Source organism: Camellia sinensis, chromosome 3 (genome assembly GCF_055761805.1).
Source record: "Camellia sinensis isolate YWXY chromosome 3, ASM5576180v1, whole genome shotgun sequence".
In the NCBI taxonomy this organism is placed as follows: Eukaryota; Viridiplantae; Streptophyta; class Magnoliopsida; order Ericales; family Theaceae; genus Camellia; species Camellia sinensis.
In genome coordinates, this window is record NC_138963.1 from 218,909,058 (window position 1) to 218,928,848 (window position 19,791).

At 30.1% G+C, this 19,791-nt stretch overlaps 1 protein-coding gene across 1 annotated transcript; it reads left to right on the plus strand.

Moving 5' to 3' along the window:
- The first annotated feature begins 9,843 nt into the window (after positions 1-9,843).
- On the plus strand, positions 9,844-13,839 carry HXK3 (hexokinase 3). Its single transcript, XM_028260618.2, has 9 exons — positions 9,844-10,287; positions 10,715-10,865; positions 10,976-11,158; positions 11,615-11,689; positions 11,799-11,954; positions 12,033-12,128; positions 12,232-12,362; positions 12,916-12,997; positions 13,194-13,839. Exons 1-9 carry the CDS (start codon positions 10,019-10,021, stop codon positions 13,527-13,529), a joined length of 1,479 nt encoding a protein of 492 aa, XP_028116419.2. The 5' UTR covers positions 9,844-10,018; the 3' UTR covers positions 13,530-13,839.
- The last annotated feature ends 5,952 nt before the right edge of the window (positions 13,840-19,791 follow it).

The window sequence follows — 19,791 nt, forward strand, 5'->3', positions numbered from 1 at the left end:
GTATTCATAGAGCAGACAGATAGAGATACATACAAGCAAGGGAGGGAGCTTCGTTTCTTCGCGTCCACTTCACTGTAATTTTTTTTGGTGTGTGCGAGACACTGTCGAGAGATTCTGTTTTTGGGTGAGTTGAGAGATTCGGTTAAGTGTGCTTATGTTTCTATGTGAAGCTGGTCATTGGACCTTATTGGGTCTCGGTTTAATGGGTCTCGCGACCCTAACAATGTTAGGTATTATGAAAATAATAGTGAAAATTTTGTAATTTTTAAATTATACTTGAAAAAAAGTATCACACACTAATTAAGGTAATTCAAGGATCATAAATCTTTTATAATTATTTTTATGAAAAAAATTCCATTTTTCCTAACTTTTCTCTTATATCGATAGTGTTAGATATGATGGAATAAATATCATAAAAAATTATCATAAAGATTCTTTATTTTTAGATAATTTATAGTGTTTTGTTGTAGAGTAATGATAGGGATCATGCAAAAAATATCATGAAGATAATTATGAAAAAAAAATTCACCCTTAGATTACACATATAATAAAACACTACACACTAATTAAAGGATAAAAAATTTTCATGAAGTATTTCATGATATATTTTTTATGATTCCTAATATTATTCTTTATGGTATATTATGTAATTATTCTTTAATTAGTTTTATGAAGATTTTTTATTATATTTTTTCATGATATGTTGTATTACTTTTTTATATATGAAAAAATAAAATTATAATATTAATAGACGAGATTTTTTGAGAAATGGATCCACCAATAAATTTGTGTAAATTACACTAACGGTTTATATAGTTTGGGATTTGTGTCACTTTACCCTTTGACCTTTCAATTGTAATATATTTAACCCTAAATTTTGAATCTCGTTCCAAATAAGGACAATTAAAGAGATTGTTGCTTTATTTCAAGGGTAAAGTTATCAATTTGATAAAATATAAACTAGCTTGATAAAAATAAATGTCAAAAAAATATTTTAAAATTTTTAAGAATTATTCCTACTCACCAAAGATAAAATTCTATAAAAATGATAAATATTTTATATTTTTATTTGTTTACCAAATTAATTTTTATTATGTGTTTAGATGATGATCATGCAATGGCTAGTTGTTTTGTTGGTATTTTTGAATGGTTATCATGTAATAAATGGTTCTACTTGTTATTAACAGATATTTTTGAATAGTTATCATGTAATTGATGATTATTAGGCTTTTAATGTATAATCGATATGTTTAATATATGAAATATTTTTAGTTTTAGATTTTTTGATTTAAATAATTGATTTAATAATGATATTAACGTTGTTACCATGGTTGACTTTGAAAAAATAAAAACTAATTTAATGAAAATAAATATCAAAAAAAAAATATTTTAAAAGATTATTTCTACCCTCTAGAAGGTAAAATTATACAAAAATGATGTATTTTTAATTTTTTTTTCACCGATTTAATTTTTAATTTCTTAGAAAAAAAAAATTCGAAAAACCAAACCAAACCAAACCAAACAAAACTTTATAATAAAAAAAGTTCTAACATTATATATTATAAAAAAAGGCTATTATATTTCAAATAATATATAAGTCAACTAACACAAAATAAGTTGAATGACGACTTTGCCCTTTAAATGAAGCAACAATGTTTTCAATTGTCCTTATTTAGAACGAAATTTAAAATTTAAGATTAAATGTATCACAATTGAAAAGTTAAGAACTAAAGTGACAAGTCCTAAACTATAGAGGACTGTTAATGTAATTCGTCTAATAAATTTCGGTGGTGCTAAATGTGTTAGGAAAATTCTATTTCCACACATTTACTTATCTCAGTGTGCATCATTTCTCAATACACACACTTATTAATTTGATTATTAATTATTTTTCTCAATTCACACACTAAATGTTTCAATTATACCCTTCATTCATATCATTGTACACATATTACCTTAACCCTCCTTTCACACACTTGTTGAAAATTGCAGACCCACTGCTATAGTTCCATTCTAGACAAAAATACCATAGTCTTCCATTGAAAACCCCATTAAAGGCCCTATCATAAATAAATAAATAAATAATTACCATGAACCAACGAATTAAAGACCAAAAACAAAAGCCAAAAAAAGCAAACAAATCAAAGAGAAATATTCTCATGAATATTTCAATAGGAAAATAAAACGCCAAAAAAATAAAAGGAGACAATTTTCATCTCTTTCTTCCTTCAATTTGAAGCAATTTCATGTTAAACACAAATAAAAATCAAACAGGTCACCAGAAGAACCTATCCTCATCCAAATTATCAGCTAAAATCCCACCAATATCTTGTATTCATTAAATTTACATTCAATTGCACATGAATTTTCTCATCAACTTAGGATCCATCATCCCGTTGAACATTCTCGAAATCGAAACAGAAACCAATGTGTGTGCTTGGTCTGAGTTTTTTTGGATTAAGTTTTGAAAATTGAGTTTTTTATTTTTCATATATTTTTTTGTTTTTAGTGAATATTTTTAAAATTTTAAGCATTTTTTTTACTTTTTTAGATGCACCTTACTTAGATGTATCTAAAAAGAAAAAAAATTGTGATAAAATATTTTAAAAAATTAATAAATATATAAAAATACGAAAAAGATACTGAATTTTCGTTTTTTTTTATTTGTATTTTTGATATTTAATAAATTTTTAAAAGATTTTTTTCACAAAATTATACTTTTTATGTGTATTTATGTTAGGCGTGTCTAAAAATTAAAAAAAAATGCTTAAAATATTAAAAAAATTCAATAAAAATAAAAAAATACGAAAAAAAGAAAGTAAAATTTTTTGAAAAGTGTTTTTGGTAAACCAAAAACAAGCAAAGTGAATACAATTATAAGAAATCAAAAACTATTTCACTCGTAAATGCGCTTTAATGTTTGGACGACAAATTAGGGTTTAGGTTTCGACCAATCGAGAGAGATCAAATGACAATGAGGTGAATTTTAAATGAAATTGAGGGGTTTAGACAATTGGGAACAATGGAGAGAAATTAGGGTTTAGATTTTTTTTAATGTGTTGAGATTTTTATATTTTTAAAAAATGTGTACAAAGAATATTTTGATATAATATTATAAATGTGTTTTGATATCTATTATAGTCATTTTATTTTAGAGTATAATTGTTATTAAAAAAATATTTTATTAAGTATGTGTACTGAGGTAAGTGTCTGAAAATAGAATTTTTCCATATGTTATGACATTATTATTGATCTCATCCATTGTATAAATTATAAATATCTAAAAATTTTAAAATTATGTTACATTATCTGTTAGTATATTAATTAATATATTAATTAGTATATATAATATTATCCAATAAATTTTGTAAAATTTTATCAATCTATGTATTTTTTGTGTTTAATTTATGTATTCACTTGAAATTCCTCCACCAAACTGGACTCTTCGTGGGCTTCCATCTAGTGGTGTGTGGTGATCCACTGCACAACAGAGATTCTGAGGTGCTCTAATGACCATCAGATCCAAGACACAAGAATATCTGAGCCCACCTTTTTTTTTTGAACAGATATCCGAGCCCACCTGATGGAGTGCTTTCAAAACACACACTCACTCACAAAACTACTACAATTATGTGAAAGTCAATGTGACGAAGAAGTTAAGTGATGATTTGAAATGATTTAAATAACGCAGTGGTTTTGGTTCAGTTTAAGATCGGATTGGATTGTATTGTTAGATTTGTGGAGTTCTACCACGGGTCTCGTTTTGATAATCCGAACTGTTCAACGTATAGAACTTGTTGAGTACTATATAACTGTAAAAAATCACGCTGATCGGATATCGATAGCTATGTGAACAAAACAGTTTTTTATCAACCGTTAATTGTTTCACCGTCCATTTTTTTACACAAAACTGATTTGATCACATAGCTATTGATATCCGATCAACGTAATTTTTAACAGATATATAGTACTCGACGATTTCTACACATTGAACGGTTCAGATTATCAAAACGGGCCCAAAAAATGAGCCCCATAGGGCGAACTGGATTGGTCCAGTCTTGATCTCAACTTGAGACAAGCTGGACCCTTTAAATAAATATATTATTTTAATTTTTTATAAAAAAATGTAAAAAAAATAAAAAAATAATGTGATTAAAAAAAATTAAAAATTAAAAAGTATGCTTATATATAATGTTACCCAAATATTCCCTAAAATCAACCCTTGATTAATGGCTTATTTGGCTCAGAGCATCTCCAATGCACTAGGCATATAATACTTGTTAGTTAAAATGCCTAGTGTGATTCACTTTTTTCAATTCCAATGCACTAGGCATATGATTTGGCATTTTGCCTCAACTCATATTCACTAGCTACATGTAGCTAGCCTTCACCGCTAGGCAAAATGTATTCATTCATTAGGATCATTTCCCTCCATCTTTGTTGTTGACGTGGCATTCTATAAAATTAATAGTATTTGGATAAATAGTTAAAATAAAGAGCATGGTTGGAGTAAAAACATAAAACAGTTGATAGGCAAAATAAAATATATACTTTATAGTAATATTCAGATAGGTAAAATGCCTACTACCGTTGGAGATGCTCTCATGTGTTAAGGTACCTTTGAGAGCAAATTTTTCTTGTTGGTTGCTCTCCACTCGAACACTAAAACCAATCAATGAACATCAAGTATAATGTTCACATATTCATTGGTGGCTGAATAAATTTGCGCTCGGTTCCTTTAGTAGCTAAAAGTTTGATCCATCTTAAACTCTTAAATCAAATTAAAATAAGTGCTTATTCAGTTTGCAGTTGGTACTTTAGTAGCTAAAAACTTGATTCATCTTAAGTTTTTAGATCAAATTAAAAAAAGTGCCTGTGTGGGTAAAAATCTGACCACACTGCCCGTTTAGTGATCAGCAGCAAGCACCGGCAGAATAGATGGCTCCAACAACCTGTAACAGAAAGGAAAAGCTCCGGCGGTGGTTCTTCCACCCGGGGGTACTCCGACGATCAAGTCAGTATGTTCCTCAAGGATAATCAAGTATTAAACTGAATACTCAAAGTATGAATTACATACCTTAGACCCACGGGGGTGCCTCTCTTTTATAATATACTTAATCCAAGTCCAACTAGAAATATGACTTCTGTGTACCCCAATCTTAGTACTTACTCTGGACTCTTTAGGAGATAAAGATAAACTCCCTAAGAGGTTTATCCTTATCTTAATTAAGTCCCCTCTTTGCTTCAGGACTCTTGTCCCTTATCTTCGGATTCCGACATCTTCGGAGATGACCTCGGCTTATCCGAGATTACCTCGGCTTAACTACCAGGGCACGTGGCACCTCGGCTGACACGTCGGCGTCACCATGCCACGTGTTGGTATTCAGAAAATATGTCCCCACAGTGCCTATTCAGTTGGAGCAATTGACAAAAGAATTACAAAGATAATTTCATAACTAACTTTTCATTACGATCTTTCGTTGTTTATCGTCAGTTTAAAAAGTTAATTTTTGATTAAAACAATTACTAAACTATTTATCATTAGCTAAAAAATTAAATATCACATCAAATTTTTCACTCACAAAAAACAGTTTTTTAATAACTTCCCAAAACACATTAACTTTTTAATTCTTCAAAAAACCAAAAACAAAAAATCCGAAACCAGCACTTAATCATAAAACATGTTTGCTGTTGAAAGTATAGATTGTAGAACTATAAGAATTAGATCCCACCAAATCATAAAACTTGTTGAATATTAGTTATGCAGAAGGGGACCACTGATCAGACCACCAGTACGTAGTTGCCATGCATGTGAATTTGTTCGTAGGACCCTTTTGGTTTTAGTGAGCATCAGCTAGCTTTGCACTAAAATGTATATGTTACATGTTCCGTGATTTAAGTGTGTTGGTAATTATTGCAGAGAAAATTAATTTTAAAATTATAGATTTTTATATACAAAACAAATGTTTGTTGTAATCTAGTATGAAATATAACTATGTAACTATGTTGTACTTTGTCTAGGACACGAGTATTTTCTTATATTATAAGGGCCATTTGGGAAGTTAAAAAAAAAAAAAATTAGTTTTAATTTTTAATTTATTTTGAGTCACATCACCTTTCATATTTTTTATACACAAAATGATAAAAAAAAAAAATTAAAAAAGTCAACTTTTAATCAACTTTCCAAATCACTCCTAAATTTGATAAGTTTTGAGTTAGTCATATGCACTATGTAGTTTTAAAAACAATTAGCCTATTTAGATTAGACCTGTATTTGTCTTTTGAAATTGGCTTGAAGTCGTGGGAAAGAATGACATTGAAGAAAATAATTAATTAAAAAGAAGATAAAAAGTATATGAGATAAGGGATATGTATTGATATCTCAACCCTCATACTAATAGTTTTTAAGGTGAATTGCATTTCAGTAGAACAGTGACAAAAAAATTATATTTTTATAATGGTGCAATTCTCTTATATGCATAATGTAAATTTATTCTTGTATTTGGTGCAACTCTTCCTCTATGTCAGAGTTATCCCAAAAAAAAATTTCATTTGCATTGTAATTATTTTTTAACTATTAGGTATTTGCAATTTCTCCTACCTTCTACTCTAATTTTATGAAAATAGTTTTTTTTTTTTTTTTTTGGAATACATTACAAGGAGAATATAACCTTGGACATTTTATTAAAGTTAAAAAGCTCAAGATAAGTAACTGATGAGCCCCAATTAAGTAATATACAGTCAACACACCATATATTACTAGAATATGCTTCTTAAATATAAATACAAATATAAATATAGATTACATTAAAAAAATGAAAACAAATGGTGACAGGCGACATTGAAGACATCCGAATCGGATTCACCAAACAAGAACAAAGCTTAGATGTTGTGTCAACATCGTTTTGTCCGCCCTCTCTCTTTCTAATACTAATACTATACCCCCAACCAACCAGCTCACACCAATTTGGACGAATTGGGATCCTCCCCTTGAGTCCCCTCCTTAATTCCCTCCTTGCAGGGGCCTTCGGGTCCACTTTGAGGCCCAGTTTTGATAATCCGAACCGTTAATATTTTTAGATTTATTCAGTATATCATACCTGTAAAAAATCAAATTGATCGAATATCATAAAGTATGTGTTCGGAAAATTGTTTATTAAAAAATAGTTTGTAGTCCCAATTTTCTGAACGCATACTTTCTGATATCCGATCAACTTGATTTTTTACAGGTATAATATACTGAATAAATCTAAAAATATGAACGGTTCGGATTATCAAAATTGGGCCTCAAAGTAGACCCGAAGGCCCCTGCAAGGAGGGAATTAAGGAGGGAGCTCAAGGAGGGGATCTGGACTCAATTTGGACACCCCCACAACACAACTGTGTAGGTAGCCGGTTAGATTTTTTTTTTGTTTGTTTTCATTAACTTTCTTTTTGATGCAACCGGAACCGGTTAGGTTGTTAAAGAAAGCGATTATTTTTTGTGATTTAAAAATTATAAATATTTTTTTATTAGAATTTTTTATTTAATATAATTAATTAAAAAATTAAATTCATAACTATTTTTTTGTATAATCATAAAATTATATAAATTATTAATTAAAATAAACTTATAAAATCATTAAAAACTGTTACTTAACTTGATAATTTATTAATAAAATAGGTAATTTATTATCAAATTAGAAACTTAAAGAGATGGAATGCAATTTCTGCAATTGTAGGGACAATTCGTATCTTAAATAAAACTCAGAGAGTGTATTTACAATTTATCTGAAAGAAAAGACTTTCAACTGTACGTTATTTATTTAATTATTTAAGTACTTTTACGTTTAGATTAAAATTAACTATGCTCAAACTAAAAAATAAAATTTTAAATTTGAGTCATTTAAGAATTATTGAAAATTTGTCTAATCATTAATTTTAAAATTTTGAGTGCATAAATTGAAAACATCGAGTTATTAAAAAAATTTATACTCTTCCCATCTCAAAACAATGGCCCATTTTGGAGAATTTAACTTTTTTTTATAGTACAATTATTATATTTAAAAAATATTAATTTTCTAAAATTAACCTTTGATAGTACATTTTTTTGAAAATATCAATTGTCATAATTGTACTTTTTGTTTTATTAATGAATTTAAAAGTTAGGCAAAATAGCAAATTTATATTATTTTATTCCTTACTTTTTGAAAGTGGACTAACTTTTGCGATAATGAAAAATGGTATAATTGACTAATATTTTAAGATAGAGGGAGTATTCAAAACTTGCTCTATGAATAGAATTTTTCTATGGGTTTGGTTCCTTTTAAGTTGTCATTTTAACTTGAGAGAGCGTTTAGACTTTATAAGCCCATTTTGAGACCAATTTCAATTGTTCAAATCGTTTACTTTTTAAGACTCGTTGAGTAGAATATTCTCACAAAAAATTAAGATGATTGAATATCAATAACTATATATTTGAATCATATTTATTTTTTAAAAATAGATAATAAATATAATAGTCATCCATTTTTTATAATACAAACTTGATTTAAACATATAACTATTGATATTCGATTATCTTAATTTGTTACATAAATATTTTATTCAATAAATTTTAAAAAATAAATAATTTAAATCACCAAAATATATCACAAAACAAGACTACAAAGCCCCCACACACTCTCAAATTAAAATGACCAACCCGAAAGACGGCAAATCCTTTATCTATTTCATAGTATTACTCTATATATTCTCTTCTTATAATAAAGTAAAGGGTAAATTACAAATGCATGTTCTAAAATTTGTTTAAAATATAAATTATTTTTTATAGTTTAAAAAATTACAAATACTTTTTTATTAATATTTTTTTATTTAACAGAATTAACTAAAAAAATAAAATTCATAATTGTTATCCTATACAATAATAAAATTACTTAAATTATTAATCAAAACATATTTTTAACATCATTAAAAACTGTTAATTGACTTGATGATTTATTAATAAAAGAGACTATTTGTTATGAAATTAAAAACCTCAGGGGTGGAATGTAATTTCTAAAACCACAAAGGACGATTTGTATTTTAATCAAATCTCAAGAAATGTATTTGTAATTTATCCTAAGTAAAACTCAAAGGGTAGTTTTCGTTTGGGATGTGTGTTCATTTTTTTATTTTTTTGACTATTTTAGTCTGTGGTTAAAATGTCTCATTTTGGATGAATTTTTTTGACTTTTTGACTTTTGTGATAAAAAAAATTAAATAATTATGGTTTAGATGTGACATTTTGTTTTATTAGGTTAAAAAGTTTATTTTATCTTTTTGTAGCTAAAATAATCCCAACTCAGCCCAAACCTTCCTGCCAAATGAACCCTTATAGTTTAACGATTAAAATTTGACCTAATAATTTTATTATGTAAAAAATTAAATGTATATTTATTTTTTCTTCTCTCAAAATATACACAATTAGTATTTACTTTGTTTGGTTTGAGTTTTCTAAAAATACTTTTCAAAAAAAATTTACTGAATCTTTTAATATTTTATACATTTGTATTTTATTTTTAGACACACCTAACATGAATACACATAAAAAGTATAATTTTCGTGAAAAAAATCTTTAAAAAATTCACTAAATACCAAAAATATAAAAAATATATATACTTTTCATATTTTTGGTTATTTATTAATTTTCTGAAATATTTTTTTACAAATATTTTATTTTTTAAATATATGTAAGTAAGAAGTATCTAAAATAATAAAAAAATACTTAAAATTTTAAAAAATATTTACTAAAAATAAAAATATATATATATAAAAATAAAAAACTCAATTTATAAAAAAATTAAATTCAAAAAACTGCACATTTTTTTTTTAGTAAAGTAAAACTCAACGGTTCAAAGATACTTCCCATTAAGCACTCTGTTTTTTTTTTTTTCTCTCTCTCTCTCTCTCTCGCTCTCGCTCGGTTTCAACATCACCATTAGTCCCCTCTCTCTCCTACTTCTTTCTCCATCATTCTTGATCTAACCGTCTACCGACAATGTCCGTCACCGTAAGTCCACCGGCCGTCCGATCTTTCTGTCTTTCTCAATCTCAGGTGGGAATCCCACGGTTTAGGATGGCCGTCCGATCTAACGTTGTCACCGTCGCCCCAATCTTGACAAAGTTGCAGAAAGACTGCGCTACTCCTTTGCCCCTTTTGCGCCACGTGGCCGACTCCATGGCCGCCGACATGCGTGCCGGCCTCTCCGCTGACACTGGCAGTGATCTTCCGATGATTCTCAGCTATGTCGATTCTTTGCCAACTGGGTATCCCCAATTTTCTTTCTTTTTTCCTTCTTTCAATTCTTTCTACTTTCTTGACTTTGGTGTAGTGTGCTTGGCTTATAGTTGAACTGAATCTACAATTATTAGTTTGTCCGAACTAGTTCTCCAATGGTCTGATCATATTATAACTTCAAATTTTCGATTTTCTTTTCTTTTCCTTTCTTTTCTACTTCTGCTTAATTAATGGACACATATTTTTAATTAAAACAAAACTAGTATATATATACATGTAGTACTTAAAGATCAAATAATCAATCTAGTTCCACTGAGAATCAAGAGATTGGCAAAAAGGGGTACAAATAGAAAATTAACCCTAGAGAATTAACCCTTTAAAAAAAAAGAAAAAAACTTTTTTGCTTTTGTTATATATATAATTAATTGTAATAACTCAATGAATTTGCTGTACAAGTAACGAGAAAGGATTGTTCTATGCATTGGATCTTGGAGGAACAAATTTCCGAGTGCTGAGGGTGCAATTGGGAGGGAAAGATGATCGCGTGATCGCTACTGAATTCGAGCAAGTTTCAATCCCACAAGAGATCATGTTTGGCACCTCTGAGGTTAATCCTGTTCTTCATCTTCAAAAATTGCTTGTCAATTTCTTTATTTTTAATTTTTTTTTAAAAATATTTTACTTGTTGATTGATGCAAGTTTGTGGTACAATTGTAGGAGCTATTTGATTTTATTGCTTCTGGGCTAGCAAACTTTGCCGAAAAGGAGGGTGGAAATTTTCAATTGCCTAGTGGAAGGAAAAGGGAAATTGGATTCACCTTTTCTTTCCCGGTGAAGCAGACATCTATTGACTCTGGCATACTAATCAAATGGACAAAGGGCTTTGCAGTCTCTGGAACGGTTGGTATTTCTTAGGGAAAATTGCATGTTAGTGGATAGCAAGTGCAAACAAACATGCATGAAATTCCGAATGTGAACAAATTTGGTGAATAAATGTTCAGAAAACATTGGGAGACCACATTTCAGAAGTAATGTAAACATTTAAGAACTAACTTTCTCATAACAATTTTCCTAATTTTCTTTTTCTTTTCAACTATATATGAAAATTGGTTCACTGGAATTGGTTGTTGTCCTTGGAAAAAAAAATATAGATTTTTTTTTGGGAGGTGGGGTTAAATGGATATATTTGAAGATGAAGTACACAGTGCTATCATTCAAACAAAAGTGAGAACCAATGCATCTAATCCTATTACATTCATGGTGTCAAAAATAGGAGTGGAAACAGAGTTATTATCCTAACAATTCATGCATAGTTCATCAAAATTTACGATCCATGCTACTTTAATTTTTGTACAGGCTGGAAAAGATGTAGTAGCTTGTCTGAATGATGCTATGGAAAGGCGGGGACTGGATATGCAGGTGTCTGCCCTGGTATGTTCTAGTCAATATACTAGGATGGACGTAGAACGATGAAGTTATTATTTATATTTATCTGGTCCGTTGACTGGTGTGTTATTGTTATTAATTTGGGGCAACTTAGGTCAATGATACTGTGGGAACACTAGCAGGAGCAAGATACTGGGATGACGATGTCTCAGTTGCTGTCATTCTGGGAACTGGAACCAATGCATGCTATATTGAATGCGTAGATGCTATACCTAAGTTACAGGGCCACAATTCCACATCTGGAAGGACGGTTTGTAAAATTCCTACCCAGACCAAGAACCACGGTTTTTTTTTCAATGCTATATTTTGATGAATGTTCTTGATTCAGATTATCAATACAGAGTGGGGAGCATTTTCAAATGGTCTTCCTCTGACTCAGTTTGATAGGGACATGGATGCTGAGAGTATCAATCCTGGTGAGCAGGTAAACCCTTGTTTCATTGTAACAATTTCTAGTTTTTATTTCTTATTCAAGTAATGTTCAAGCTCTCTCTCTCTCTCTCTCTCTCTGTATTCCGTGGAGAAAGATATTTGAGAAGACAATCTCCGGCATGTACCTTGGAGAAATCGTAAGACGAGTGCTACTAAAGATGGCTGAAGCAGGTTCTTTGTTTGGTGAATTTGTTCTGGAGAAATTATCCACTCCATTTGTGCTCAGGTATCAGACCTTCTCATCTTTTCCAACATATACGAGAAAACAGTTATGGTAGAACCTACATTTTCTTCAACTGAACACACGTACAGGAAAAGAAACCGATTTTGTTTTTCCTTTTCCTTTCCTGTCCATTGAATGCAGCATTAGGGTAGAATTTAGAGAAATCTCATTGTTGAAGAAAAAAATAAAAATAAATCTTGCAAAAATTACTGCTGTAAAGACTATGTTCCACAAATATAAAAATCCTACGTAAAATTCATTTGCTGTAGCATTTCAGGTAAAATATCACTTTAGACTGCTGAAACAAACACCTTAAATTGAATAAATCCAATGTGAAAATATTGGTTTGGCTCCTCATAGGTGTGTGTTTTATTGGGGAAAAAGGCTTGTTCAAAAAATTCAATTTGAAGAAAGTCATGGTCGTTGTTCTTTGAAATATTCCGACCTTTTTTCAGGGTTTCTTTCTTTTTTGCATAGATTATCCCTATGGAATCACATTTAAGTTTCAATCCATGTATGATTATATTCTAAGTCTGCTCTGAACTGTGTTCTTTAGGACCCCAGATATGTCTGCTATGCAGCAGGACAACTCTCAAGATCTTGAAGTTGTTGAAGCAATCCTATATAAAGTGGCCGGGGTAAATCACTCATCACGCTCCCCTTTTATATCTCTCATATTTACATCCAAATAACAACTAAATAAATGTACCAAATAACAACTAAATAAATGTACCCAAAAAAAAAAAAAAATCACTGAAAATTGGTTTACAAGCATTTCCAAGTTGAAGCCGGTTATGGAACTTTCTAACAAATTTTCCGTCTTTGATATACTAGGTGAAATCCAATTTAAATGCAAGGAAGATAGTCTTGGAAGTTTGTGACACAATTGTAAAGCGGGGTGGGCGCTTAGCTGGTGCTGGTATTGTTGGGATACTTCAAAAAATGGCAGATTCAAAAGGTCTCGTCTCTGGAAAGAGGACAGTGGTAGCGATGGATGGAGGCTTGTACGAGCACTATCCTCAATACAGAATATACCTCCAAGATGCAGTCACGGAGCTTCTCGGATCAGAAATTTCAAACAACATAGTCATAGAACATACAAAAGATGGGTCTGGGATTGGAGCTGCTCTCTTGGCTGCTACAAACTCGAAGTATGAACACAATTTTTAGAACAGGATGTTGGCCTGATCCCAAATAAAGAAAACTTTTTTTTTTTTTTTGGGAGGGTGGCAGCTAGATGTTTATGGTAGTTTGGATTCAGAAACTTTGGATTGGGAATAAAGGGGAAAACCATGTCAACAAAAGGCAAGCTTAGGAATTCACTTCAAAGTTTTGTAATTTAGCAGCATTTGAATATTTTTATGCTGGTGATGTGTTAGAAAATAAGGTATTGTTGTAACTTGTTCATCTCCATGTGTAGATGCAACAAACTTCTGTTTGCTCGGAAAATGAGAAATTGATTTTTAAAATCATCACTCAATATTGGTTCTGTTAATCATATTATTTAATTTTGATGATGTCTAAAATATTATTTGTAATAATTTGAATTTTTTAATATACATATGTATTTGACCTAAAATATTATCTTTTTAAAAGAATATATATATATATATATATATATTTGTTAAATATTAGTTAAATAAAAATATTTTTGAAAACTTTACTATTCACTTTTTGAAAATTGAGGCTGATCACTATTCACTTTTTGACCAAATTAAAAATTGATTAATTATATTATTTTGACAAATTTGATATTGATGGGTTGTCTTGTATTGACAAAATTAATATGGAGTGGTAGAATATATTTAGTTTAAAATCTCTACAACATATACAATATTTTAAAGAGGGCATATATTTTCAGATCCATCATAAATATTATTAAAGAGATTTTTCTGTATGCAAATATTTGATTAGAACATTATATATATAATGTAGATAATATAAATAGAATACATCACGTGCGCTATTAAACTTTTTACACTAAATTGATTATATCATATTATAATCAAACAAGAAGAAAAAGATGGAGTTATATATATGTATATATATATATATATATATAGATGGAGCAAATCATCTGTTTATTTAAAAGTTGTGAACTTTGTATTAAATTGTCTACAAAAACGGTAGCTCCATGTTTAAAAATAAATAAATAAACAAAAGGAAAAGAAAAAATTAGTCTTACTTTTATCTTTTTAATTATTAATATTTGCTGACTATTTAAAATCAAGGAGTGTGCTTATGTAAGCCATGACATCAAGAGCGTGCTTATGTAAGCCATGACATCAGGAGCGTGCTTATGTAAGCCATGACGTCAGCAAGGAGCGTCCAACGGGTATATTTTTGTGTATAAATAGAAGTGTTGTGTGTGGAGAAAAAATCAAGAACTTGAAGAGAAAATTTTCTGTGAGCTCCAAATTGTATTCTTCTCTTTCACTTTCAGATCTAAGTCTAGCTTTTGTTCTTATACTTTCATATCTATCTTTGTGAGAGAATTATTGTAAAAGTGGGTTCAATTACCACTTATTCTTATTCCTTATTTTTGTGAGAGATTTTGTAAGGGTAATACTTTCATATCTATCTTTGTGAGAGAATTATTGTAAAAGTGGGTTCAATTACCACTTATTCTTATTCCTTATTTTTGTGAGAGATTTTGTAAGGGTAAAGCATTTATTGTTGAGTGAGGCTCAATAGATAAGAGTAAGTCCTGTGCCAAATCCACAAACTTGGTGGTGTATTTATTCAATTGATAGTAAAGAAATTCTCAAGGAAGTTCCTTGGGAAATGGACGTAGGCCTGGCGTGCCGAACCACTATAAATCGCAATGTTTGATTTTCTCTCTCTATCTCTTCTACTTTTATATTGATAATTATTATTCTGTTTTTTTTTATTTATTAAAATTCTGAATATTGTGTTATTTTTAATATTGTGAAATTTTTAATAACTCAATTCACCCCCCTCTTGGGTTGTCTATCTGGGATAACAATTGGTATCAGAGTCTAGACTCTAGTTTTTGTGACTTAACCGTCTTAGAGTAGATCATGGCAACCCCTAGTTATTCCTTACCCGAGGGACCAGCATCTAATAGGCCACCTCTACTTAGCAGCATAAATTTTAGCTATTGAAAAACTAGGATGACCATACATATTCAATCTAATGATTATGAATGTTGGAAAATTATTTGTAATGGTCCAAAAATTCCTACCAAAACTATAGATGGACTTAGGGTACAAAAACCTGAAGATGAGTGGGATGAATCAGATACTAGAATGGCCCAAATTAATGTCAAAGCTACAAACATATTGTACTGCGCCTTAGATACCAACGAGTTCAATAGAATTTCCACATGTAAAACCGCTAAAGAAATTTGGGACAAGCTTATAGTGACTCATGAGGGAACCGAACAAGTTAAAGAATCTAGAGTCAGTTTGCTAGTCCATAATTATGAACTTTTTAAAATGAAACCTGATGAAACTATTCCTCAAATGTTTACTCGTTTTACTGATATTATTAATAGTTTAACTTGTCTTGGCAAAATATATACTAATGTTGAAATTGTAAGAAAAGTGCTTAGGTCATTGCCAAAAAGTTGAGAGACAAAAGTCATTGTCATTACCGAAGCCAAGGATTTATCAAAGCTAAGTCTAGATGAGTTAATGGGATCTCTCTTAACTCATGAGCTCATAATGCAAGAAGGAAAGGAAGAGGAGGACAACAACAAGAAGAAAGGAATAGCCTTCAAATCCATCTCGAAACATCAAGAGGATAAGGAAGATGATTCAGATGAGGATGAAGAAATGTCATTCATCACTAGAAAGTTCCAAAGGTTTGTAAGAAAGAAACAAGGTGTACGAAATTTTTTCAGAAAAGACTTCAACAACAGGGATTTTCAAAGAGGAGAAAATCACAAAAAATCTGAAGTAACCTGCTATGAATACAACAAACCTGGACACTACAAATCAGAATGTCCAGAACTTAAGAAAAAATTCAAGAAGGACAAAAAGAAAGCTATGATTGCAGCATGGGGAGAAGATAGTGATGAAAGCAACACAGAAACCGAAGTTTGCAAAAACGAGGTTGCTAACCTATGTTTAATGGCACTTGGAAATGAAAATGAGGTAAATGACGAATCCTTTACATTTGATGAATTACAATTAGCTTTTGATGAATTACATGCTGAATTTAAGAAACTTAATTTGAAAAATAATTGTCAAAAGAAAGTAATTTCAAGTTTATCAAAAGAAAATGAATCATTGACTTCCAAGATAAATGTTTTAGAAAATGAAACCATGAAAATGAAAAAGGAAAATGAGATTTTAACTCAAAAAGAGTCTTTAATTTCTGAAAAACATTTAGTTGTATTGCAAAAAGAAAACGAGTCTTTAAAAAATGAGCAAATTATTTTGAAAGAAAATATTGAAGACTTGAAAACTACTCTTTCAAAGTTCATTCAAGGTAGAGAGGCTTTAGATAAAATTCTTAAAAATCAAAACCGTACTTTTGGTAGAGTCGGAATTGGATATAAACCTTTTTCAAAAGTAAAAACTGCCAAAAATGATTTTGTATATGCATCTTCTAATCATTCTCATCTCACATGTCATTTTTGTGGAACAAAATGTCATATTTCACCTTCATGTTCTATTAAAAAAAATCCTTTTGCTAAAATAAAAAAGATGTGGGTTCCTAAGGATATCTCAAGGATGTCAAATTCTAACTTTTATGGACCCAAGAAAAAATTGGTACCAATAGAGAAATCAAATTTTTGTAGGTATGTTTCAAGACAAAATCTAGTAACGATAGATGGTATCTCGACAGTGCATGTTCGAGGCATATCACTGGAAATAAAGCTATGTTCGCCACACTCCAACCAAAGGATGGCGGATATGTGACTTTTGACGACAATAGCAAGGGTAAAATCATTGGTGTAGGAAGTATTGGTAAAAATCCCTCTCCTATTATTGAAAATGTTTTATTTGTTGAAGGTTTAAAACATAACTTGCTTAGTATTAGTCAATTATGTGATAAAGGTTATAGAGTTATTTTTGAGAAAACTCATTGCACTATTGAAAATACCTTAGAAAACAAAACTTTATTTGTAGGTTATAGACATGAGAATGTATATGTGTTTGATTTACATGATTTATCTTCTCATTTTAACATTAAATGTTTATCTGCTATAAATGATAATGGTTAGCTTTGGCATAGAAGATTAGGACATGCTCATTTTGATTTAATTTTCAAGCTTTCAAAAAATGAGTTAGTCATAGGTTTACCAAAAATTGTTTTTGAAAAAGATAAACTTTGTGATGCATGTCAATTTGGAAAACAAACTAGAATTTCTTTTAAATCCAAAAATATCGTTTCAACTACTAGACAGCTTCAACTCTTGCATATTGATCTATTCGGACCATCTAGAACATTAAGTTTAGGAGGAAAATCTTATGCCCTTGTTTGTGTTGATGATTACACTAGATATACATGGGTATTATTTTTAGCACACAAAAATGAAGCTTTTTATAATTCCTCAAAACTTTGTAAAAGAATTCAAAATGAGAAAAATCTTAATATTTGTAGTATTAAAAGTGACCATGGTAGAGAATTTGAAAATGATGATTTTATTAAGTTTTGTGATGACTTAAGAATAGATCATAATTTCTCAGCCACTAGGACTCCTCAACAAAACGGTGTGGTTGAAAGAAAAAATAGAACTCTTGAAGAAATGGCTCGTACTATGCTTTGTGAAAATAATTTGCCTAAATATTTTTGGGCGGAAGCTGTAAACACTGCATGCTATGTTATAAACCGTGTCATGATTAGACCTATTCTTAAGAAAACTCCTTACGAACTTTGGAAAGGTAGAAAACCTAATATTAGTCACTTGCGTATTTTTGGTTGTAAATGCTTTGTATTAAATAACAATAAAGATAATTTAAGAAAATTTGATACAAAATCGGATGAAGCTATATTTATTGGTTATTCTATGTCTAGTAAAGCTTATAGAGTATTCAATAAAAGAACTCTACTTGTTGAAGAACATGTGCATGTTGTTTTTGATGAATCTAACGATATTATTTCCAAGAATCTTTTAAGTAATGATATTGTAGAAAATCAACCAAGCATGGAGAGCATTTATAAAAAGGAAAATGAAGAAAATCCATTACGCGAACATGACGAAGAAATGACAATGGAGAAACTTCAAGAAATATATGCTCTTCCAGAAAATGACTCAAATCTACCAAAAGAATGGAAGTATGCTCATGGCCACCCCAAAGACCTCATCATAGGTGATGCGGCGGAAGGTATAAAAACCTGTTTCTCTGTTAGAAATATTTGTGGTAACTTAGCATTTGTTTCACAAATTGAACCAAAATCATTTTTAGAAGTTGAAAATGATGAAAACTGGATTTTAGCAATGCAAGAAGAATTAAATCAATTTGAAAGAAATGAAGTTTGGTTTTTGACCCCTCGACCTAAGGATCATCCCGTTATTGGTACAAAATGGGTTTTTCGAAATAAAATGGACGAATCTGGAGTTGTTACTAGAAATAAAGCTAGATTAGTAGCTCAAGGCTATAATCAAGAAGAGGGAATTGATTTTGATGAAACTTTTGCACCAGTTGCTAGACTTGAAGCTATTAGAATGTTACTTGCTTTTGCGTGTTTTAAAGATTTTAAATTATATCAAATGGATGTTAAAAGTGCTTTTTTAAATGGGTACATTTCGGAGAAAGTCTATGTTGAACAACCTCCCGATTTTGAAAATCATAAATACCCGGATCATGTTTTCAAACTTTCAAAAGCCTTATATGGCTTGAAACAAGCTCCTAGAGCATGGTATGAAAGATTGAGTAATTTTCTACTTGACAAAGGTATCAAATTTATGTTGATGATATCATTTTTGGTGCTACTAATGAAAATTTGTGCAAAGAGTTTGCTAAAGACATGCAGGGTGAGTTTGAAATGAGTATGATGAGGGAATTAAATTACTTCCTTGGTCTACAAATTAAACAAACTAATGATGGAATCCATTTAAATCAAACGAAATATATCAAAGATCTACTCAAAAGGTTTGAAATGGAATCATCAAAGCCTGCAGCAACTCCAATGAGCACATCGATAAAAATCGACAAAGATGATCAAGGTAAACCCGTAGATGAAAAGAAATATCGAGGTATGATTGGTTCTTTACTTTATCTTACTGCAAGTAGGCCCGACATAATGTTTAGTGTTTGTATGTGTGCACGTTTTCAATCCGCACCGAAAGAGTCACACATCACCGCAGTCAAACGCATTTTCAAATATCTTGTCGGCACTCAAAATTTGGGATTATGGTATCCTAAGGGAAGCACCTTTGAACTTTTTGGTTACTCAGATGCCGACTTTGCGGGATGTAGACTTGACTGAAAAAACACTAGTGGCACTTGTCATTTTC

What these genes read in the sequence shown, in the direction of transcription:
- HXK3 (XM_028260618.2), top strand. Translation starts at nt 10,019, where the DNA reads ATGTCCGTCACCGTAAGTCCACCGGCCGTCCGATCTTTCTGTCTTTCT. An exon ending in ATTCCACATCTGGAAGGACG is followed by an intron (nt 11,955 to 12,032) that starts GTTTGTAAAATT and finishes TTCTTGATTCAG; the next exon opens with ATTATCAATACAGAGTGGGG. An exon ending in TCCACTCCATTTGTGCTCAG is followed by an intron (nt 12,363 to 12,915) that starts GTATCAGACCTT and finishes TGTGTTCTTTAG; the next exon opens with GACCCCAGATATGTCTGCTA.